The sequence below is a fragment of the Seriola lalandi genome, unplaced genomic scaffold (assembly GCF_002814215.2).
Source record: "Seriola lalandi dorsalis isolate HSWRI2012SDOR001 ecotype SW California unplaced genomic scaffold, Sedor1 jcf7180002054885, whole genome shotgun sequence".
Taxonomy (NCBI): Eukaryota; Metazoa; Chordata; class Actinopteri; order Carangiformes; family Carangidae; genus Seriola; species Seriola lalandi.
Genome location: NW_019525437.1, coordinates 5,433,716 through 5,458,159, shown reverse-complemented (window position 1 = coordinate 5,458,159; position 24,444 = coordinate 5,433,716). Strand labels below are relative to the sequence as shown.

The 24,444-nt window shown below is 38.9% G+C and overlaps 1 protein-coding gene across 2 annotated transcripts; it reads left to right on the top strand.

The window, feature by feature from the left end:
• The first annotated feature begins 80 nt into the window (after positions 1 to 80).
• LOC111671587 (regulator of G protein signaling 8-like) lies at positions 81 to 23,984 on the top strand. 2 transcript variants are annotated; one of them, XM_023428706.1, is made up of 5 exons: positions 81 to 281; positions 14,213 to 14,323; positions 15,387 to 15,448; positions 20,451 to 20,617; positions 21,768 to 23,984. In XM_023428706.1, the coding sequence occupies exons 2-5, from the start codon at positions 14,223 to 14,225 to the stop codon at positions 21,960 to 21,962; spliced, it is 525 nt and encodes a 174-aa protein (XP_023284474.1). In that variant the 5' UTR covers positions 81 to 281; positions 14,213 to 14,222; the 3' UTR covers positions 21,963 to 23,984. The 2 variants fall into 2 exon arrangements, with proteins under 2 accessions (XP_023284474.1, XP_023284475.1); XM_023428707.1 differs by having other exon boundaries at positions 14,210 to 14,323.
• The last annotated feature ends 460 nt before the right edge of the window (positions 23,985 to 24,444 follow it).

The following is a 24,444-nucleotide window of genomic DNA, read 5'->3' as shown; positions in this document are numbered from 1 at the left end:
ATCTCTTTCTGATTCCACCCCCTCTGCCTCTCCCTCCATCCATCTCGGCAGCTCTCTCTCCCCCCACGATTTCACACCAATGAGCATGCCGCGTGTAGCTCCCACTCGCTGGCATCAGAAACACTAGATATCTTCAGTCCCGAGCTGTACAGATTCATACAAATACACACCAGCATTGGCCAGACAGAGGCTGCATTCTGCCAAACACACGCTGGGGATAGGCAGTCATAAAAAAGAAGGGGACAAAGAGTCCAGCAGCTCTCGCACACACCGGACTCAAGGTAAAGGATCCATATTCATTTATTGGATGACAGAGTATTATGTAATTCGGCTGTGGACACAAAGCTCCGGGCATTATGTGGGTCTTTGTCATTCTTTATGGTTCATGGGGCTGATTATTATCTGCAGCTTTGAATGGAGGATTACTGTTAAATTAGGGAAAGCATTGTTGATGAAGTGATTTGACGTCTGTGTGGCTAATAATGAAAACAGCAATGAAACTATTGCAGGAGAGAAACACAAGAGTGCTCTCCTACTACCTATTATCCAGCTAATTTTATGGGTGTTTTTCATGGGTGTTTGTGTACACTTTGTGCGGCTTCATGTTGAAAGTGATTGCTTATTCATGCATGCTCTCAGTGCCATTTCCTGTGAGCACTACTGAAATTCAGTTCACACCCTCCCACCTTCCCTTCCTTGATGCTGATGGCTCTCAGGGCGTACGGTCCAGTAAATGTCACTCAGAGCTATCAAAGATGGAGTAGGGCTTTGAAGCCCACACAAGTGCCACCTCCAGGTGAGGTGTATCCAAACCCTTCCATAACACTCAGATGCTCCACTTTTGACCCTTCCTACCCCCTCTTGTTCTCTCCTTGTCTGTCACTGACCATGATACTTAAAGGGTCAGTTCACCCCAATTACATAAAACTTTTCTTACTTTTTGTTTTTTTTTTATCACTTACCTTTTGTAGAGTATAGCCATGCAGATACAGATACAGGATGTGGACACCAGAGACCAGGATTCTCATCCTGAATTGTTAAGGTTTGAAAAACATGGCGGTTTTGGTTAAATATTGATTACCCAAAACAAGATGTTTTCCTTCAAGCGTCAAAGTTGTTTAACGGCTGTAGTAATAACAACAGGAGCCAAGGAGGAAGTTAGGTAACGTGATACATAGCGGAGGTTGAGGTGGATGGATGGGTCAGCGAAACACTGGACTTCCATTGGATCCTGTTTTCAAACCAACAGTCATATTCTTACTTTTAACCATGAACTTTCCATCACCTTGTCCTTATTGTAACCATGACAATGAAGGATCTTATGCAAGTAGCAACCCATGATCTTTCCTTAAACCTAACCAAGTTGTTTTTGTGCCTAAACCTATCCCATAGCATTGTCAAATCATGACACATTATCAACAATAACATGTTGATAATAACACTTGGCATATCTCCTGTCAACACAGGAAACCCTCCTGTGGGCCGTTTCAGAAGGTAGTGACGAACAACCTTTATGGTCGTCTAGGTTGGTAAACTTGTTGGATGTCCCTAAACGTCAGTATAAAAACTTACCCATGTTCGATTTACTGTTAATATGAGTGTTTGTGAAGGCAAAGAGCAGTTTATTATATGTTTATTACTGCTGCCTTGTTTAGTTCCTAAAAGCAAAATCCAGGGACGTCCTACACATAGTGTACAGACGTTAATAACAATTAATCACAATGTCCATGTTCACAATGTTCAGTTCCAGCGAGGGACCCTTGTTGCATGCTATCCCTACACTCTGTCCCAGATGTTTCATGCCCATATGTATGGTTAACTGTCAGGCAAAATGACAGGAAGAGTAACTGAAAACAATCCAGTCAGCATTACATTTGCATAAATGTATTTGCTTGTGCACATAGCTATATGTATGTAATATATATATATATATATATATATATATGAATGTAATTCTTAGAAGACCTGGTTGGCCCAGGTTTCGAGATATCACCTACACACAACTACAATGGAGGTAATGGAATTTTGTTAATCCGTGAAATTCCGCTATCAGTTCTGTGTTCATTGGGATGTTTTGTTTGGATAATCCACAGACCAGGCTGTAACCAGTTTTCATAGCATGTAACCAGAACACTGACTCTTAGTACTAAGTACTGTTAGGGTTTTGTTTTTTTTTTATGTATTTTTTCAATGATTTGAGCACCACAAAGAAATTTCTGTTCAAATCCTTTGTATTCAGGTGGGAGCAGGAAGCTATCTATATCTAAACACCATAACTATTTGCATGGTAAGATACCACTAGAGGTTTGTGATGATATTCATTTTAAACTGATAAACAAGGTATGTGGTCAATACCAGAGCATACTAATTATGTTATAAACCATTTAAGAGATAATCCGTTCTAGGTCTGCTCTCACGATGTGCAGCAGCATTGTCACCACGTGGTGATTCAAGCAAGCGCACCACTGTAGCTCAACAGCACAAGTCATTGTGTGCTTGCTGCATGCATATGACAACACACTTGCAAATCCCACTCAAGAGAAATGCTTTTAGTAGACAGAACGACAGGCCCAAGAGTGGAGCCGCTTTCTGCAATGCAAAATAAATCCCTGGAACAAACTGATTACATAAATGGCTAAAGGCGGGATGAGCGATAAGAGACATGCGCTCAGTGTGTAGCACGGAGCAGTTAAAGCTGAAAGGAACACAGAGCTTTGGCATCCTGGCCAACAGGCCCAGATTACTACCAAAAAAAAAAAATCTACTAGAGCACTGTACACCTACATCACAGGGTTTGTTACAAGAGGTGGTGAGGGTGACTGGTTGAATGTGACATGACAGCCATTTTGCTTTTTCTTCAGTCAGCCACAGAAAAGACAGATTACCTCCAGGCTGCCTCCACCTGAGCAGAACTCCATCACAGATATGAAAAATGAGGTTTGCATGAACTGGGAATGTTTCTCTTCCAGACTGCGCTGGTGAATTCTTACTGTCCTAAGCCTGGCACTGCCCCAAACAAGAAGTTCAGTAGGTCCATACAAAAGCCCATTCAGTCCAGTCATATCTCATCAACTTTGGATATAGCCTACGGTAGATGACAAGCTCTAATTTTACCACCAAGCAAAATGTTCTCCAGAAGCAAATGCAAGTCAGTGGCGTGCCCTTATCATCCTGAGCACCCCTGGCACGCTTGTGCTTTTAATAGTCCAGTCCAGCCAGTGACAGGCAGATTTACTTGAGTGTAATCTGACATAGCTGTGAGTCAAATACTTGGCCAAAAGATTGGGAAGCCTTGTTTGCCCTCCCTTTACCCCTGAGCTGAGTGAGAGTGATAAGGGCTTCAAGCACAGTAAGTTTTGACATTTTGTCTGAGGTGAAAACGAAGATGCATTAGAGTTTTCTTCACACAGAATATAAAGATTTCAAGAGGCACGCTTTATTGTGACAGCAGCTGTGAAAAGCTGATCGGGTTTCTAAACATACTGTGCAGAATGAAAGTTGATTATTTTGCCATTGATTGTGGTTGATTTTAGTTAATTAACTCTCTTGAGAGTTGCTGCTGCTCCAATCAGTGTGTTTAATGTGAAAGATGCTGCTCATAGTGACAAACCCACAGAGAATTATCACCTGACTCTGTAGTCAACCTCAGCTCTATGGAGTGATTTATTGTTTTCCAGCTCATTGTTTTGGTCTGACAGTACATTTACTGCATCACTGTTCCCAGGTTAGCAAGGCTATGTGTTTAACTTAGCTGCATGGTTCCTAAGAAGCTAATGCTAAAGACATAATCTACCTCATCAGGCAATTCATTTATATTTACAGATTTTAAACGATTTAAAGGGAGTGTAAAATATTTATACTCACCCTCCTGCGGCATTAGGAAAACAACAATTCCCTCCCCATCATTAGCAAAATCTCATCTAGTCTTCATTAGCAGAAAGATGCTATTTCTTTATCAACAATCATTAATTAATAATGCATCCCAAGTTGCTTTTAAAAGCCTTTCCCCACTGTAACTGAACCATATGCACCTAAGAACAGTCTCAGTCCCAGAAAACTACATTTCCCCATTTTGTACATGATCTAAAACAGTCATGTAGCCTAAATGTCAGTTTTAGCTTTCAAATAATTTCAGGTATTATTTCCATTCTTTGTGTTCACTATAATCAGTGCTGATACTTTCAGGTGTGGTTTTCATTCTATCTGATATTATCATAAAAAAAAAACATCCCTGTAAAGTAAAGTGGACTAGTGACCTGCACAGGATGTACCTTGGCTTTCACCCGATGCATGCTGGGACATGCTCTAACACCCACTGAGCGTAAATAGGCAAAGAGAAAATGAATGTAAAAGGAGGAAAGACAGATGACTGTGGATTAAAAAAAAGCATTTATCGTATATTTTTACAGAAACTTCCCTTTTCTCTTTTTGCGTGTTACTACATATCATATATTACTTTCTCTAATAGACTACTTTAATGTCACCTAAATCCAAGTTATACTAATTTAACAAGCACCTTTTTATTGCGTATACAACGTGTGAGTGTTTTATAGTATATAAGTTTATAATCTGTAACAACTCTGGAACAAAAGAAATGGCAACAGCTGAGCGCCTGCTGGCAGGAGAGTAGCATAAATCCAAATGAGCACGAGCATACATCAGTGAAAAGGGGATAAAAATGTCAACATTCAGCTGCCAAACAAGTTACAATGACAAATAATATGCCGTGTCCCTGTAAGGCCTGCGCAGTGCATTTCTATTCTTTTGGAGATTAAATATTAAGATGCTGGAGCTTGTGAACTGGACACACAGATTAAGTTGATACAAAATAAATAGATAGATGAGAGCCTGCGTGGTGGGGGGGTGACATTAATCCAACCGTACATGAGTGTACCTTTTCTGAGTAGAAAGTAGATGAAAATAGTATCCAGGGCGTTATGTGCTGAAAAGCCCCTGGGAAGCTTTATCCCAGACTGACCTATCAGACTGTTGAAGTGAGCGTTGAGCTCAGGTGTCGGCACAGGAGGCCTCAGAGGAGCGAGGGACAGCGGAGTGGAACATGATTCATAGTAAAGAACATGATTCACTAGACAGAAGTTTTATGAGTTGTTTTCTAATAATCTGTCCCCATGGTGGGCACTGTGTATGGTGGTGGACATAACGGTTTTGTGCATGACAAGAGTTTATCAATCTTAGATTTTATTTCTAAAAAAATATATTTTTTAATGAGACATAATTATTTTGAGCCACAAAACTAGTAAATGACATAAACCTTTTTCTAACTGGACCAGATGTACTGTAAAAAAACAAACAAAAAAAACCCCCAAATAAATAAATGAACACAACCTTCTTTAATCGTGATTCTGCAGCCAAAGACGGAGACAGAAATAATCCCATACAGTAATGTAATTTATGACATATATGTTCCTATATCAAGTTTCTTAGCACATATATGTCACCTATAAGGAGATATATCATTATCACATATATAAGTACATATTTTGGATATATGAAGATATACATTTACAACATATGAAATACCCATAGTAAAAGATAATAATAATAATAATAATAATACTAATAATAAATAATAATAAAAATTCTAAATATCTTTATGATGACGGTATGGTATAACATGTTGTGACCATGCATGTTAATGATATACATTTAATTTATATATATATATATATGCATGTTTATTAAAACAACATACATACTGTATAAAAAATTCTATATGCTTATATATTTTTCTTATTAATTTCTCATTAATTTTAAACATGTCTCTTCCCATTCTGGTAAAATGGTCTCTCTATCAGCATTTATTGACAGGCTGTGGGATGGATATACATGTATGTATGTAACATATACCTACATCATAATAATACAAAATATGTCAATATATGAAAGTTGTCCTAATTTTTTATATGTTTCGTATATAATTTTTCCATTTGTTTTTATAATTACATATATGGAAATTCAATGTATGTACATGCATATGGGAAGCATGTGCATTCTTTCCATTAAATTATGTTCTATTTCATGAATCTCAATTATTGTAGAAGTGGGTGCATAAACCTCATTAGTCATATAAATGTATTTAGACTCACTCTTATTCATCTTTGCTCTGCTCCAGCTCATGTTCCTCCTGTCAATGACGAGAGCAGAGGAGAAGTGCAGTTTCCCTCATTGTGCCACATCAGCAATGTTTCTCCAACAACGTCAGAACAGCTGTACATGTGACTATTACTCACAGCTGTGGCTATATTTAGCACCTGTATTATTTATTAATTCATCACAAGTACCTGTCAGCCATTAACGGTGGTGATAGCTCATTCATTATTACTAAATGTCAAACAGATAATCAGTCATTCAATTGGTAGCACTGTCATTCAATCAGACTTTACAAACTGCATTACAAAAGATGATAAAATGGAAAAAAGATTCAATGAAATAAAATGATGCTTCCAATGTAAATAAAGAGAAAAATAAGAAAAATGACCATACACAAGTAATTCATCAAATTTAAGTTTATAAATGAGCCTTTGACTGATATTTTACAGATTACTGTAAAAAAAAAAATGTTTTGATTAATATTATAATAATATATAATTAATAAATCTAATAATATATCTGTGGAAAACGGCTGATGCATGTGCATACACATCTTTATACATCTGGCCCCAGGCCAGTTTCTCATGAGCATTTTCTCATCATTTCCCCTACACTGTATATTTCCTGAAGCCTTTTCTGACCTGCCCTTGACACGGCAAGACTCTGTTTACTGTAAACAGCAATAACCAGTCCTTTGGCACCGATGTGTGAACATTAAATCCCTTTAAATCAATCCAATCCCTTTTATAAAGATGTTAATGTGTTAGAAAAGACATATCTTTTTTTTTTTAATATTTCTCTGTATTACTTTTTCTTTTTCTTGCAAGACAACAACACATGAACACAAGGAGACAAGTCAGAGAGGTGTTTGTAGCTGCAGGGGGTTTCTGGATCAGAGTAGCAGCTGCTCCTAATGGCAGAGTCCAGTCCTGAACCCTACCTGAGCCAGGACAGAAATACACCCCCCCCACCCCAAAACCAGCCATGATTCCCCCGTCTGTTGTTGCTTATGGTGGCAACATTTCAGATGGTCTGACACATTCTTCTGTGGGCAGTCGGGCTTCCGCTCTGGGGGCTAGGCTGCACACATGCAAACACACAAGTGCAAGACCGCAGTTGTGCACCTGTGACTCAAGTCCCAAATCTGACAAGCTGGCTGTAGAAAGGCAAGGAACATGCTTGGGCTTGCCAAAAAAAAACTGAATTGCCATCTGAGTCACAGAGCATCTTAATTAGCCTGAAAACAGCTAAAACTGTCTCTCAGAGTGACAGCAAGACAACGAATTTAATTACTTTTTGAAACATTTGGCACAGATTACACCACATTCTGAGATATTTCCAGTTCTTTGGGATTTAAGCATCCCTGTCTGTCGCTTGTTCACCATTTACCTCAGCTGTAATAAACTTAGGCATTTAATGAGGCAATGCTTTTCTTTTGTTCCTGTCTCTGCTGTGCGTGTCTCTCTTATGAATGCAACCCAACCTTTCCTTTTATTTCCTGTGGCATTGACCTACTCAAAGATACTGGAGGAAATCTCTATCTATTTCTGTTTGAAAATGCTTCTCCTTAGTCCTGAGGAACCTGGTGATTCCTATTCTTTAGTATTTTTAACCCTGTGTTCTCTTACAAAAGAAAAATGCAGCACAACGCGGGTGCGCAGCATCATACAAGTGAAGCATCCAACGCAGCTCAGTGGTTCTGCAGAGATAAGACAAACAATGACCTTCTTTTAGTCTATGTGACTGTGTGTGACAAAGTGGCAGGCACAGAGAGACTGTGACAGTGAATGAGTGAATGAATTAACGTGTTCATGAATTAAAATGAATTAATGGATATGCGAAGCACGGTTGCTCCGTGGATATGAGGCTGGAGGGAACCAAGACGGGTCCAGTGATAGTGTAAAGGGCTGGAGTGTACATATTAGAACATTTGCAAAAATCGGAACATTTTTTCAATTAAACATAAACGAATAGATGAGGATGAGAAGATAACACCGCTTTCATGTCTTTACAGTAAATATGGAGCTGGAGCTAGGAGAACGCTTGCTTAGTATAGGATAAAGATAAGGATAATTATTAATATTCACAAAATTATTAATACAATTAATAATTGCAGGGCACCACCCTGTTACCTGGGTAATGCTAAGCTAAGCTAACCGTCTCCTGGCTCCAGCTGCATATTGAACATTTTGTTCTTTTCTTGAACTGAGTAAGCATATTTCTCTAAGTGTTGAATTATACCTTTAAGCATTGCTGCTATTAGATTTTTTTTTATTGACTATATGTAATTCAGTGGACATTTAGTTAGTGCAACAGTAGTAGCAACAGTAGTTGTAGTTGCAGCTATTCTCTGTACTGTATTACAAATGTAAAATTCTAATCTCTAGGACTAAGTTTGGAAATTGTCAATGATTTTGCCTGGAATACAATGATATTATATGCACACAGTGCAGTGCTATATAAAAACAGCATGACGTATGTTTGGGGGACTGTCCTAGATTTAGGATAAAAACGTGATCTGCTATATTTAGGCACAACCCAGAATGTCCAGAAATGTGACTTGAGATGTTTCTATTTTTTACTTGCACTCAGCCAGAACCAGAGCAAGGAAGTGACCTGTGCTTAAGTGGTTCTTGTTTTAACTTGAGAGATGACCTGACAGACACACACACACGTGCCCCCTGTCTTTTTAGCCTTTAACGTCAACGCCAACGTCACTGCAGATATGTGCACCCTAGCATCCAAGCATATATAATCCCACTATGAGTAGTTTAGTACAGTATAAATCTATTGATCAATTCTGTTCACCTACAGAATTGGCACCGAACAAAATTAGTTTTTTTCTGCAGAGCATTTGCATTTGAATTTGCTTTGTGTACATGAATTTAATCTATTCATTATTATACAAAACCTGTTTCATAATCACTTTGCAGCATGTCAGCTAATACAACACGTAGCTATAGAACTGCAGGGTGTCTCCTGTCAGCATCCAGAAATGAGGACATGGAGGGAAATCTGAAAACCTGCATTGCACCAAGTTAGGTAACATCAAAGAAGATGTTCATACACAGACACACACACACAAAGACACTTCCAACTTCCATGATCTAGATTCTTAGTTCTTAATCCGCCAACCCTCCCGGGCATCTCAGATACTAGAGGTCTAGCTGATGTTTCCTGTACTTTTAGATTCATGAGGCGTACTTGTGTGTATCTGAGACATTAGAGTGCTGTTGCTGTTTTTAGCCTCTTTCCTCCAGGAGCCAGCCTTGCTGCATGGCTGAATAGAACATGCACTGCTTCCTCCTGACTACATGGATTTGTCAGGGATTTTTATAAATAGCTCAGCGGCAGCACGTGTTTGCACCATACTGCAGACAAAGAATGCAGCTCACAACAGCCTGGGAGATACAGATTTGTCAAAACAGAGGAGGAGACACGGGGAGAGAAGACACAACAGGAGGAGGGAGAGCTCTGTTATCTCGTTATTGACAGCTTGGCACACACCAAACAGACTTATCAATATGTCCACGTCTTCCCTCATCAACTTCATGTGATGACCTTTGCCTGCTAAAAAAAAGGCACACGCTGACACATATACGTATTCAACCGTAATAAATTATTGAAGGCTGGCTTCGGGTACTAATTTTTGGAGTAAAACTGCCGTCCCATGTCCCAATATTTAATATTACAATTTTTATATATTCATGCCAAAGATGAATCAAGACCATCTGTGTATATGTTAAATTCAAAGCATCAGCTGCAGTCTGACGGAGGTTTGTTGATGCATATGCACTCTGTGTCAAATAACCACTATTATTTATGTATTTTTATTATTACGCTATCTAAATATGCAGACCATGAATGTGGTTACACACAGTAACGGCTGAAGGTACTACTACTGTATTACTACACACAAGAGCAAGTACAGCATGCAGTGTGTTACGCTGGGAACACACTGCCTGCATTGTGTGTATGGTGGTGACTCTCAATATGACTATCAACAGATCTTTTCTCTGTCTGTTTTTTCTGGGAAAAGCGAGCGTCACGCGTGATAAATAGGCACATGTATCTCTACATTATACGATGCAGCTGCGAGGTGTCGCACAGGAAGTGTGTCTGTGCTAACCTGTTAACGTTTGCGCCAAAATGAAAAGTTCTGCAGACGCCACTCACACCTCACACATCCAGTGTGTTCCTGGCCTGCGCTAAGCTAACAAAGCTAAGCGTAGCTGATTTTCAGAATAAAGCGCACACTTCAGCTGATATTGGCATACAAAAAAAAATGATTTAAAACCTGTTTTCGCAGCAGTACATCACCCAGCTTCTGTGCTGTGTGGTACCGTGCTTCTATAGTGCTTCTATAAACTGGTAGGGTGCCGATCCGTGTCTTCTGCAAGTAATACACTGACAGTATAACTACTTTACACAACCCAACGTTAAATAACCCAAACTGTCACTTTAATAAAGACAAAGTTAAAGTAAAGACAAGATCAGTAAGACTGAGACAAAGCAAGTGTATTTATATAGCATTTTTCAACAACAAGACGATTCACAGCGCTTGAACATAAGACAAGATAAAGATCAAGACAAGATACAGTTGTATAAAAAAGTTTTGGCACCCCTGGGCATATTACATATTCTCTATTTTCCTCAGTGAATATAAGTAAGTGCAACCCCTGCTGCAAACAGTGCGTTCACATTTGAAAACAAGCCTAGCTTTTAATACCTGTTAGTTTCTATTTCATAAATTTGAAATTGTGGCAAAAGTTTGGAAAGTCTGTACATTTTTAGCCTTCTTTCGCAGCAGGGCTTTAAAAATAGCAACGTACCCTGTATTAGTATTAGTGGTACTGACATAACTGCTGTCACAGTGTGAGAAAGTCATTCTAACAATGCTCTTTTATAACCTTCCACAAGTTTATGGCGGAACCTGACGTAAAACTTGACTCTCACTCATGAACCTCAGTAAATGCATAACGTATTCATATTCTCCTATACTTAAAAATATCTCTGCCCATTATTTTTGCAAACCTACGCTGAAAATAACTATTCATTAACAACTGAAGTGCATCTTGAGATTATGACTCACATAAATGAAACTCAAACAGCTCTTCCAGTCCAGCGCATCTGTTTTATACATAACATCCGATACATAATATGGGTGTTTCTGGAACAGACTGAGTCATATCTACAGCGCATCTGAAGCAAGCTTCAGTGTTTTGCTTTCTGAAATTTATGGAAAAGCTTCTGAAAGAGCATGTAGACCATTAACGCTCCACTGAAACCCAAACTCCTCGCTCTGGAGTGTGGCAGGTTTCAGGCTTTTTTAAACTCATTTAAAGACACAATCAGAAACTATATATATATATATTAGTGGGACCAAAAGTGTTCTCTCTCTCTTTCTCACACACACACATTCATACACACATGTAATACCTCAAAACAACCTGTCAGAGGTCGATGGAGGACATAAAGTGAAATTCATGTTGTGGTAAAGCACATTCATCCTCGCAAATCGCTTTTGGATGGCAAATAATGAACGCTACATTTCATGCAATGTTCCCAATTCAAGGTCCAACCATCAAAACAATCCGCTGCTCTGACTCTGTTTCTGCATTGACACCATCCAAGAGAAAGGAATACTTAGAGGTGAAGGCTTTCTAAGGTGAATGGGCAGATTCTGTGAATTGAAAGATGGACAAACAGGCTGTACATCGTCTGAGTCATTTCTTAAACTTCTCAATGTTGATAAGATTATTTTTACATAACAGATCTGTTTAACTCTTACTTTGACATTTTTCGGAAAAACACTTATTTGCTTAGTGGAGGAGCTTTAGATAAATAAATTGGTATCACTCTTATGTCCGTCTGGTGTAAGTATGAAGCTAAAGCCAGAAGCCAGTTCGCATAGCTTAGCATAAACACTGGAAACAAATGGTGAATTACCGTTTTTACATATTGTTATTTGTACGGAATAAACAATATTCTGTATAGTGTTATTTAGTTAGTAGATGTGCCATTAGACAGATTTTGTAACTTTTGGACGGAACCAGGCTAGCTGTTTACCCGCTTCCAGTTGTTGTGCAAACAAAGCTATGCTAATTGGCTTTTTCGCCATTAAACAGAAAGGGATGAGAATAGTATTGATCTTCTCATTTAACTGCCACAGAGCAAATAGGCTTATTCTCAAACCTAGGCCAAAAAGAAAAGTACAATCCTGACAGACTTTTTTTTTTTTTAAGTTTGAAATGTTCTTGTTAGAGGGCAACAACATGTATATTCCATTTTAAATATTCATTCATACAGGATCACTAAAATACTTTCTTGTGTAAAGGGTAAGGAGCCTAGATTTAGCATTAATGGCAAATAAAGGAGATTTAGATGCAGAATTCATGTATTCATGCATTTGTTATATATCCCTGGATTTCCTTTGTCATGGCCATTTACATCCAAAAGTGAAGTTTGGAGGAATTAACATGAATGTGTTAAGATGTTATTTTTGTCAGTCTAATGGTTTCCAGTCATTTTTCCTTTGCAATAGACCTATTTTTACAGAAATGTTTGGCATTTGATGGAGCATCTTTACGACTATGCCCCATCTGGAGTGACTCATGTGTCCCGGAGGCAGAACACTGACAAATAGTACATGACAGCATCAGTGTACAAATAAGATGGGACAGATTGTGATGAAAGATGGGGATATGGTTCATTTCAATGAGTTCAAATATCCACTTGAGAGAGGAAATGTTTTTTTAAACACATTCACAATTAATCACCACGTAAAAGTCTATTTATAAAAAGAATAACCCATTTTCCATAACCAGCAAATAAACAAACGTACAGACAAACAACCACATATATGTATTTAGTCCATAAGCTGGGTATCCACACAGAGCTATGCAGTATATTGTGAGCTAATACAAGCTGGATAATGTCTATAATAGTGAGATTCTAAAAGATACTGCTGCCTCCATTTTTCAGCCTCCGTAGAATTCGGTTACAGTCATGCAAAACTGCGTAGGAGGTTTTCTCACACTCTGCAAACTATGCTCAAACAAGAAAGCTTATCAGGATGTGAGGTTGGGCATCAGGGATGTTTGAAGCTCCCTCCTGAATGAGGCAGAACCATACTGAATCAGCTTTTTTGCATATGAAGTTGCACCTGTCGTCTACATCCAGCCCAGGCCTGTCCAGTCAGCCGGCCTTATCTCTCTGCAGAATTTTTTTTTTTTTTTTTTTTATCAGTTTATTCAGCAGGTCTTCCTACATTTAAGAACTAATACATAGTCTAAACATGTAAAAGGGGCAGCCCGACTACATGAAGCCAAAGCATATGATTAGCCACCGTAGCAACAGCTAAAATATGACAGCCGTGCTCTTGATGGTGCTGAGCTTACAGCTGAAATGCATTTTTAATTTGAACATGATTTGTCTTCAACTGCAAGTCACTAAAAACCCTTAATGGGGGTTCACATTCAAAACAACTGTGTCTTGCTTATGGCTCCAAATCTGCTGAAACAGTTTCGGTTGCACTTTCTACATCTATATGTTTGGAGCTGGTTCTTACTCTTACTCTTACTCTCTTACTTTCCAATCGAGAAGAAATGTTGCAAGTGAAGCATCAAACTTCATTCCTTTACTGAAACCATCCAAGAAAAAGGAAAGCAACATAACTCTTTTAACTCTCCTTTATATGTTTTTTTCTTCTACTGAAGTTAGCATGCTAACCAGCTAGCCCCGGCCCATCTCCTCACTTCACGATACCGACTTACTATAGCCTTTTAATCTGCCCCAAAGACGAAGCACTGTTCAGAGGGTGTGTTGTAATCTCTTCTCTTGCAAACACAACGATGGCTAAAGCTTTTGTCAAGCGACAGTCACCACCACCTGCTCCCAACAAGAAACCATGTTCAGCGGCAGAGAAAACTTACAAATAACCGCTTTCAACCTACTGAGCACAACCTTGCTTCTCAGTGCAGCGGAAAACAAAAGACTGCATACTGTAGATGGGCTGTATCTTTTCTTTGTCATATGCAGGGAATTGTAGCAAGATAATATTAAGAATTGTGTGTTTTTTTTGTTGTTTTGTTTCCAGCAGGATCTGCACCATGAAGACCAGACTAGGCTGCCTGTCCAACAAATCCGACTCCTACAGCGACTTCTCCGAGTTCCTTCCTCCTGCCCACGAAACTACAGCCAGATGTCTGAAGTGAGTCTGCCAAAAACGTCCTGTGTCCGCTTCTGTGGGACTGCACATTTTGAACGAATTTTTAAACTCAAGCTTCTGTTGTGTGAAATGACACTCTCGATTGGCCTTCCAAGTTTCCTTACATGTTATGGAGCTGTCTCCTTGTTTAAGATATTTTGTCAGCCAGCATGCCAGCAACATAGATTATTCAATTCAACCTTCTGCTGCTCATCATACAAAACACTTACATGACACAGTATTACTATGTTGTAGTTTTTAGAGCTGTTTTTTACTCTCTGGAAACAGCCTTGACACTTATTATAGCCATTTTTAATATACAACCACAGAAAAAATATTTTTCTCAGTGTGATTAAATTGGTTTAACTTTAGCTGCCTATTGTTCTGCCATAATCAGTGTGATATATTAAACACAACCATTTGTGCAATTGAGGTCAGTGATTGAGCTTATTAATGTCTTTAATTTGAAAAAAAAACAAAAAACATATAGGTGATAAATTAAAGCCTCATGATGATTCCAAGAAAAATGCATTTTCCCTCCCCATCTCAATCAGTGCAAACACTTCCCAGCTATGTGCTCTAACGCATCATCACATCAGCTTTACTGGGGAAACCTGTGGCAAAGGTCTGTCATTTTTAAGATGCATGATTATTGGGCTTTTCTGATCAGCATCAGTGCTTTTCACAAATAGTCTGATGTTCTATACCGAATCTACGAAAAGCGCAGGGGTACAATAATGTTAATGTATCCCTTTAATCTCCAAGATGGTGTGTTATCTCACCGTGTTTTCACCTCTTCGTAAAGAACATTAAAATGTAGACAAAGGTCAGCCATTGTTCTCCTCCCTTCCCTCTTGTCATCACTATGTAAATATGACTAAAATATTACAATTACTTTTACAGCCCTTGAGCAAAAGAAGCGCTGCGAGCAGGAGATAAATCATACATTAAACTCAGCTGCCCTTCAATAATACATACAGTACCATCTTGTGTTAAAAATGCATGAAAGCACAGTGGTTGGTTAGCATCTCACTCAGGCAATTTCCTCCTGCTCTCTCTCCATCAGACTATCAACGGATGAGGTGGTTCGATGGTCTGAGTCGTTCGATCACCTTCTCTCTCACAAATGTAAGTGGACAGTTTCTATTTTTCACATCCCTACAGCACAAGTCACACACAGCCAGCAGCAAGAAAATTAAAGCCACCTAAATGTAGCCGTGAAATAGTCCATTTCCTGTTTCTTTAATAGCTTCTATTTTCCACTCGGCGCAAGTAAAGTCCATTTTCCTCCTCCAAGCCCATCTTATGTAAGGCTCTCATTTCTGTGTTGTAAGAACTCCTTACCACATAATGAGTCACATACTTGTCTTTGACCTTCCCCTTGGACCAAACGCACAGCACAGACTCACTTACATGCACTGTTTGTGCATGTACACAAACAGGTCGCACATTTATTTTCTACCTGCTATAGATATGCGACGTGGCAGCAGTGACACCAAACACACTGAACTGACAGATTAAAGAAAAAAAAAACACAAGTTGATTCAGAGCACATCCACTTTATGATTATTCCAATAAATAAATGATTTCAATTAATAAATCTCACAAACACTGAGCACACTCTTGTTGATTAAAGTCAACATTGGCCTGCTATGAAAACCACTTTTTGGTGTTCAAGATGTTTGTGTTTTTCTGAGCCCTGGAAAGTCACATTTAAAACAAAAATTCATATGGAAACCAGCAACCTGTGTGCTCAGATTCCTAAACTGTGCTTATGGCTTTAAAACTTTATTGGTAAACTGTTGATATATAATCTCTGATAGCCATTTACATCTAGAAACCATGTGAGCACAAGCAGAATCCAAGGAAATGAACGTCACAGCAGCAGATACAGTCACTCACAAGCAAAGTTAGAACCAAAGATGGAGACAACATGAGGTCCTGCTGTACATTTATAGCTTTGATTACTGGACTGATTATAGTTACGACTTGGGTTGATTTATGATCAGACTATGTCAACAACTCCTCCAACCTGAACAACCGTATAGGTTGTTGTTTTTTTTTTTCAATTATCTTATATGACCCATTGCAGTGTCTCCTGAGATAGCGCCCCTACGGCGGCAGGTGTACCAGACCTTGGTTGTCATGGTTACAATAGGCACATGGACTGCACCGACAATGATGTACCTACCTACCTCACCATGGTTACTATAATAACGGTCATGGCTTGGTTAGGTTTAGGAAAAGATTGTGATTTGGGTTAAAATAAGTGCTTCCTCAAGATTAAACAATCTTTGTTGTCATAGTTACAATATAAACTGCTGATTTCACATTGGATTCGAACACCGCTCTCCTGTGTCATATTCCTGTGTTGATCCATCCATCCACCACAACCTCTCCTCAATATCTTTTACTCAGTCAGTATGTGCACATGTACGTGCATCAAGCACATAGTTGACACTATGCACCTTCCTGCTGAATGCAAATGGCACTTGTATTATTTCCTCAATTAATTGACATAATTATATGGTCCATAAAATTTCAGAAAATAGTGAAATGTGCAGTAGTTTCCTAGATGATAATGTTATGTCCTCAAATGTCTTGCTTTGTCGGACCAACTTCCATGTATATTAAATTTGGAATAATAGAGAAAAGCAGTTTATAACGTTCACATTAGAGAAGCTGGAACCAGTGGATGTTTGGTGTATTTGTTTGACGAATACTTGAAATGATAAATCGATTATCGAAATAGATGCTGCATTATCAAAATAGTCGTTAATTAACAAGAAAACTCCACAGTGCTCCTTTCTGGATTTACCTTCTGATCCAGTTTCTGTCAATAAAACAACAAGTTTGATCTTTACACCTGGAATCGAGTCCAATGTCAACAGGAGAAATTATGAGAATCTGCCTCAAAACAAAGAGTAAATGCAGATTTTTTAAAAAAGTGCCACATATGATAGTTTATTATCCATTTCATCTCCACCCACTTCCAACCCCCTTTGCAGATTTTACAGTGCTTGTTGCCTAATTGTCTTGATCCGCAACCAATCCATTTTTCATACTTTTTTTTCCATGTTTTTGTGCAAATATTTGAAGCAGATTGCTTTAGATGGACGCCTCTGGGATTTCTGTTTTGGTACTGTCCTGCGCGAGAGTTCTTCATGTGAGACTTGAGGGGTTTAGAGACTAAACTCTAATCACAGATATTCAGTGTGCTGTTCTGACTGCCAACACTTTTTAAATAGTCCTTCGATCTGTATCCAACTCAAGCAAACAAGACAAAAAAAAAAAAAACTCATAGTGTCTGCTTTGTCATTAACAGAGGTTACATTTCAAAGCTTTGTACCAAACTGGGAAATGAACCACTAACAAAGGGTTTTGAGGCAGCTAGCCTTTACTGAAAGAAACCCTGTGTGCATCCTCATGGACATTATCTGTTTTGCTTGGGGTCGATGTTGTGACATAACGCATTGGTTTGACATATAAGAAAGAAAAGCTAATGTCGCCCACGGGAAACATGAAGTTTGGTAGAGAGCCAAGAATAGAGCTTTCCCCTGGCGGAGATACACCTGCGTATCCTGTTTCAATTGACCAAGCATTAGATAGGTGAACTACAACATGTACATCAATATACACACACACACACACACATACATTACATAAGTAATGTCAAGGCAATAGAACACAGTACTGAATGTTCCCTTGATAGGATATTGCATTCACATTGGCCTTAATTTGATTTAAAAGGAGGGATAGTGTATCACACTTAGATCTGACTGCATTCTAGTATCATCCTTCAGTGTGTAAAGCTGATTGTGTGCTTGCTGGGGGCCTGACCTGTGCACAGTCAGCCGTGACATATCTTGTTAGTACGAGAACATTATGTGAGGTTGACAAGCGCCACTGCTGTGCTGCTTTACGAGCATATTGTATCAGGGCAACAAGTTTGTATTTTGGCCAAGGTCGTTATCCGGAGTGATGTGAAAACAAACCAAAGTGCCAGCGTTTCCGGAACCTAGCACATGCAGTCTCTTTGTTTTTAAGCTTAATAATGTTAATAAAGTAATATCATGGCTGGTACCAAGTGTGCCACAAGATAACGCCTGAGTCTCCAGCTGCCCTGCATTGTCCTCGTCACTCCCAGCTGCTCCTAATTGCTCTGATGTGTTTAAGCTTGCCTCTGTGGACAGTCTCCTGTCAGTTCATTAAGTTCCCCAGCAGCACTGACTTGAGTTTCCTCAGCTAGAGGCCCTGCTAAATTCATCTTGAACTACCTGTAACCTGCCCTCGATTCTTCAGCCATCAGCCTGCCTGCGTTATTTATGCCCCTTCCCTGCCTTCCATCGGCCATTCCCGCTGTCGCTCAGCCCTCCCCAAACTACTCCTTGCTTTTCCAAGCTACAGACCTTTAGCCCCTCTCCTTTACAAATAAACTATAATATATGTAAATGAAAGCTACATAATCACACCAAATAGACTACCACATGGATATTTTCTTTTACCACTAGCTTGATGGGGTAATGTTTTGATGAATCTGTCCCAATTTTGTTTGTGGCATGAGCATGTGGCTGTTCCGTGCATCTCCACTGATTAGCAGTTGGCAGCACTGTGCACCACACAGGGTGGCAATGCAACAACAGAGGCAGTAATGAAGAAGGAGAAGGAGAAGTGCACAGGACACCTAACCTGTCCTATGGCTACAGAGATGCTACTAAAATACTGGAAATGAGTATTGGAGCAGTGATGTGTCAGAAATTAGCTAAATGAATGAATGACCATGAATGTATTTTATTTATTGTGGACCACATTTCATGATAAACTGACTTTTAAGTGCAGAGGCTAAAAGAGTTGATTGTTTTATCCCAAACAATCAATGATCCTAGAGACTAAAACCACTGAATAACCAACACTGTGCCATAGAAACTACATTTCGCAGTTGCATTGTGATGGCAAATGTAATCAATGGCTGGATTATTTCGAGAGGTATCATGTATGGTTTTTTCTTTATTTTAATGGATGGATTGATTTACAGTCCAGGAGCCACCAGGACATGGTTGGGCTGGCTGGTGGGTGTACAAAGCATGTGATGTTCACACCAAAGACTGGGATTCACATCCAGATTCCATCTCTGGTTTAGGCAACAAAAGCACCTTGGTTAAAGATAGGGAGGAGTCGTGGTTTAGGTTAAATGTAAATAAACGTGTCTACAGTCAATGAACCTTTTTCGTATTAAACTAAGTGCTGTGAGACTCCGTTTTTAATAGTTTTAAATAATGCTGAAGTCACAACAATCGGATACTGTTGTGCAAGATCAGATATTTTTGGTGGCGGAAAAAGTTAGCAGTGAACATCAACCTGGCAAATAAACAACATTTCCTCATTTTTATTACATTTCCTTCAAAGTGTATTTGTTGCAAATTGATTCAAGTATCCAAGAAGGAACATTTTAAAAGCTCTAGATTTCCCAATGCTGTAACATCTGCTCTCCGCCTGTGTTATTTAGGGATTTCTTCTACCCCTGTTTGTGTATATAGCCTTGTGCATATTGTGCAACCTGCATGTTGTTGTGTGTGTACACTCGTGAGAAAGTGTGTGTTTTCTGTATGAGCAATGTTGTTGCATATGCACAGATAGACCAGCCCCTCTGCTCTGCCCAGCTTTTGTTAGGTAAACAGCAGAAACGAGAACAGTGGAAATAACATGTCAACGTGACAAGGGCCGGTAGAAAAACATGGCCTTCGTCTGTGTTATCAGTGGGGAGTACATTAATTGATCACTTATCATGACTGAAGACAGAAAAAGGATCTTTGTGGGAGTACTTTTGTTCTGAGTTGTTTTGTGTTCTTAAGATAATATAAGAGCCCTTTTTCCCGCTTCTGGGAACAACAGTGTGTACCCACTGGAAAAATATCAACATAGGACGAAGGGTATTATCACATATCACATGACTTAAGCTACTCTATGCTGAAAAAATAGCACATCCATAGAGGAGGCAGTTCTCAGCTGCTGCCGGGAAATAGGTGCTACGTTGGGATATCAATCATGATTTTGTTGTGTGTGTTTTTCGTTACCTCCTTCTTTTTTCTTTTTTTTTTATTTACCATTTGATTCATTTTCGTCTCTCCAGATGGCCTGGCTGCCTTCCGGACATTTCTCAAGACGGAGTTCAGTGACGAGAATATCGAATTTTGGATGGCCTGCGAGGAGTACAAAAAAATCAAGAGCTCCACCAAGATGGTGTCAAAAGCAAACAGGATCTTTCAGGAGTTCATTGATGTTCAGGCACCAAGAGAGGTGTGTGTGTGTGTGTGTGTGTGTGTGTGTGTGTGTGTGTGTGTGTGTGTGTGGTACACATTATAGAATTTTCTCTATCATCCACTCACTGGTGGTTTACCAAAAATATACTTAATTTATGGAACGTAAGCTCATTAGGTTTAAGTATTTTCTCAATGTTTTAACCTTTTCTTTTTTTGGATCAGTCATTGCTATGGTTACGGTTGCTATGGTGATGTTTAATGATCCAAAACCACTTTCTTAAGGTTACAGTTAAAAGAAAAAAGTTGTTGAGGTGATGTAAACATTGGAATTAAGGTCCAAGTCCAAGTTGCATAGTGTTTTCTTATCAATCCACTCCAATCACCAACCTATGAGATTCTGTGGTGCTATACCAACATCACACTACCTCTACCTTTTTTAGTTTCTGACAGACAGCGGCCATAATTCCTAGAAGTCCCCACCAGAAAAATGTATTTGAACCATAGGCTGTAAATAAAGATGTGACGTTTCTGATGAGTGCTTTTGAAGCTCAGAGTGAGCTGCTTTGCCATCACCATCTTGGCAGTGCCTGACTCCGCATTACTCCCAGCTAATCCATAAATGGGCAAAGAGGTGGAGCACATGTGGAGCTGAGACTCTGGTTAATGACAGGCATATGTGAGTCGATGGAGACTGACTCACTTTTGGAGCCAGCCTCAGGTGGTCATTAAAGGAACTGCAGTTTTTAGCATTTCATTTTTCCGTCTGAGGTTGCCGCTTGATTTCAAACAAGCAAACGATGTGGTAATTTTTTCTTCAAACAAACTTCAAATGAGCTGTGCTCCGCTGTCTATAGTTTAGAAGCTGCTGCAGCATCAAGCAGTCAATGAGCGAGTTACTGTAGAACAGAGCATAGAAAATAAGTAGACAGGCACTCAAACGTGCACACACCTGCTTGTGGAAAATCACTTTTAAAGATCTTACTGTTCAGCTGCTGTAGATCATGCAGAAAAAAAATCTCCAGGGAGCAGGTAACCCATAGAGCTGGTTCTGAAGTGTTTGGTCAAAACAGACCTGATAATAAAAACATAGGCGTTAGTTACGCTCACACACACTGTTGCTATGTGTCACTGTCATGATATCATTTATTATGAGCGGCCCGAGTTATTTGCTCTCCTTCTCCTGGCAGGTCAACATTGACTACCGCACCAGGGAAAAGACCAAGCAGAGCCTGGAGGATCCGTCCCCGACCAGCCTCAACGAAGTCCAGGCTAAAATCTACAGCCTCATGGAGAAAGACTCCTACCCACGATTCCTCAGGTCCAAGATGTACCAGGACATAGTGAACAGGGCGCACGCACAAGGCCAGCGGCGGTCTGTTTGACTGAATCTGATGAAGACGACAGTGGACACAAAAGTGGACCTATACTGTAAATCATTCATTACCCCTTTCACATCTCTGAATATACTGTGAATCTGCAAGGATGGGGCGACATGCTTGACTGTTTCCTTTTGTCTACACCAGCTCCATGCATGCAATCCCTCTAGATAAGATGTGTCTCAGTGGACTGCACTGTACAGAGAGAGAGAGCGAGAGAGAGAGAGACTGGAGGAGGATAAGCTAATTATTTTACCTCTACTTGGTGCTGGGTGATAGAAAATATTATCATGATAAAAATGACCATATTCTGCGATAACGATATTTATTACAGTATAATCTTGTGCTTTTCTTTTTCCATCAGTCATATACCATGTCTTTTTAAAACTTTCTTAAAATGAAATCCAACAGTTAATTAATGAAATGGTTTGAGTTTAGACCAAAAATGCCATAAATAGATCTTGATAGTAAAGCGATATATATATGTTCGTGTGTGTGTAACTTACATTGTTTGTTTTAGGCACTGTCATTGGCATAAATTAACTGCTTATCCAAAAAGTATGAAGCAATTAATGAACATTTCAATATGGAACAATAACAACAGAAAGTACTAATTTTTCGTGGAGCCTCTGGTTGTGGCTCATTATATTTAGATGCTAAAATAAATTTAGCTGTTTTAATGACATATATGGTAAAATGTTCAGACTATGAAATAATTGGAAAAGAAATGTCAATGACTGACATAAGAAAATGTTCTTTTATGAACAATTTGACCATGTTCAGTTGAACTTGCAATCATTTGACATTTGTTCTCCTCACATGTCCCTTATATTTGTACTTTGGAAGAGGGTAGGCCTCTTTCCATTGACATATTAATGTAAAATTGGCTGGTGGAGCGAGATTTATAGCCGGGTGGATTGACTTGTGTTGTGTTCCACTGACCCAGTATTGACTTGATTATACTTGATTGATTATATAAATAAGTAAATTGAGATAATTATCGTTGTCACTTTATTGCCCAGCACTACCTCGTACTTATCTTCAGTTCTTTGTGGAATAGACGCTGTCGTACGCAGGTGACTTAGACCTGTTGTGGTAGTTCGTGTTTACACTGAAAAATGAAGTGAGTGAACACTTAATATCTGAAACTGTGCCAAACTAGATTGCACTTAGATATTGATTATAGCTACATAATCCTGTGTATTGTAAACTCTTGCAGGTATTCTACGTGATATTTAAATGTGGAGTATAAAGGCAGGGTTGGGTTCATTTTTTTGCTTTCAATTCACTCAGTTCAGGAAATGAAAATAGAAGCTGTTGTATATGGTTTATGCAGAACATCCTATTGGACAAGCGGCCATGATTATATCATATCTTTTAAGTTATGTTTGATTTAAGAACTAAAGTACCATAATTAAATGCAATCATCTTTTTTTCCTTTTTTAAACCACTGCTCAACATTGGTTTTAAAAATGTTTTACAAAATGACTCATTATTTGCATAAAGTGCTGACTAAATAGTAATTTAATAGTATATTAAATCCTCAGTGCTTCCCATTAAGCTAAATATAAAATATTTTCCTCCCAATCCTGTTTAAAGTGAATTGAAAGCAACAGCCCAACCCCCTCATAGAATCTGCTCTGAGTTGAAAAATGTTGTGCAAATTTTTTATTTTCAGCATGATGCAATACTCAGAATAACTAGATATTCCTTGACATGTACAGTATGTGATGAAAATTACTGCAAAAAAAACCTTAAGTCTAGAATATGTCAGTGACATGACAAAAGTGTTCCCGCGGCATTTGCACTCCTTTTAAATAAGCTGATTGAAAAAGATTTCCTATAGTCTGTTTGGGGGGGGGGGGCAAATGTTTTCTGTATAGTGCATGTGTACTGTATAGGCCAAACTATTTGAAATACAGCAAAAACTGGCTGAACAACATATCACCCTGTATGGTATGTTACTGTGTTCCACATGAATGTAACCTCACCCCCTATATTTTGTGATTAAAATGAAATCTGCATCTATATTTTGTGCACTGCGTGACTTCACTCTCATAATACCAAAAGCGTATTAGAGCCATGAAAATGCATTTATCCACTGATCAGACGGATTGGCCTTGATTCCACTCCCGTTTTACAAGAGCGACGAAACGAGACATTAAAAATATCTAATAACTTGAAAACCCAGTCCTCCAATCTGTGGCGATTCCCCACTCTGTTTCAAAAAGAGATGTTAGGATTTTAATGTCCATTCACCATTCTGTTGGGAATCTAGCCAGCAAGAATGAAAACTAAAATTAAAATGACTGGCATTTGCAAAAGCAATTAACTTACTTTGTTGTTCTCCAGAGTACTTCTAAAACTTTACATCTTGACGCATCCTAGGTCGGATGTTGCAGCTGGTTTATCAGCGATGAGTCACACACAATAAATTTATAACTAGCTGTGCAAAGGAGTCCTATTTTACTCCTCTTTCTACTTTTAG

Excerpts from the sequence above, each read along its gene's own strand:
- LOC111671587 (XM_023428706.1), top strand. The coding sequence starts at position 14,223 with ATGAAGACCAGACTAGGCTGCCTGTCCAACAAATCCGACTCCTACAGC. Across the intron at positions 14,324-15,386 it reads ACTACAGCCAGATGTCTGAA|ACTATCAACGGATGAGGTGG; the intron begins GTGAGTCTGCCA and ends TCTCTCCATCAG. Across the intron at positions 15,449-20,450 it reads TCACCTTCTCTCTCACAAAT|ATGGCCTGGCTGCCTTCCGG; the intron begins GTAAGTGGACAG and ends TCGTCTCTCCAG.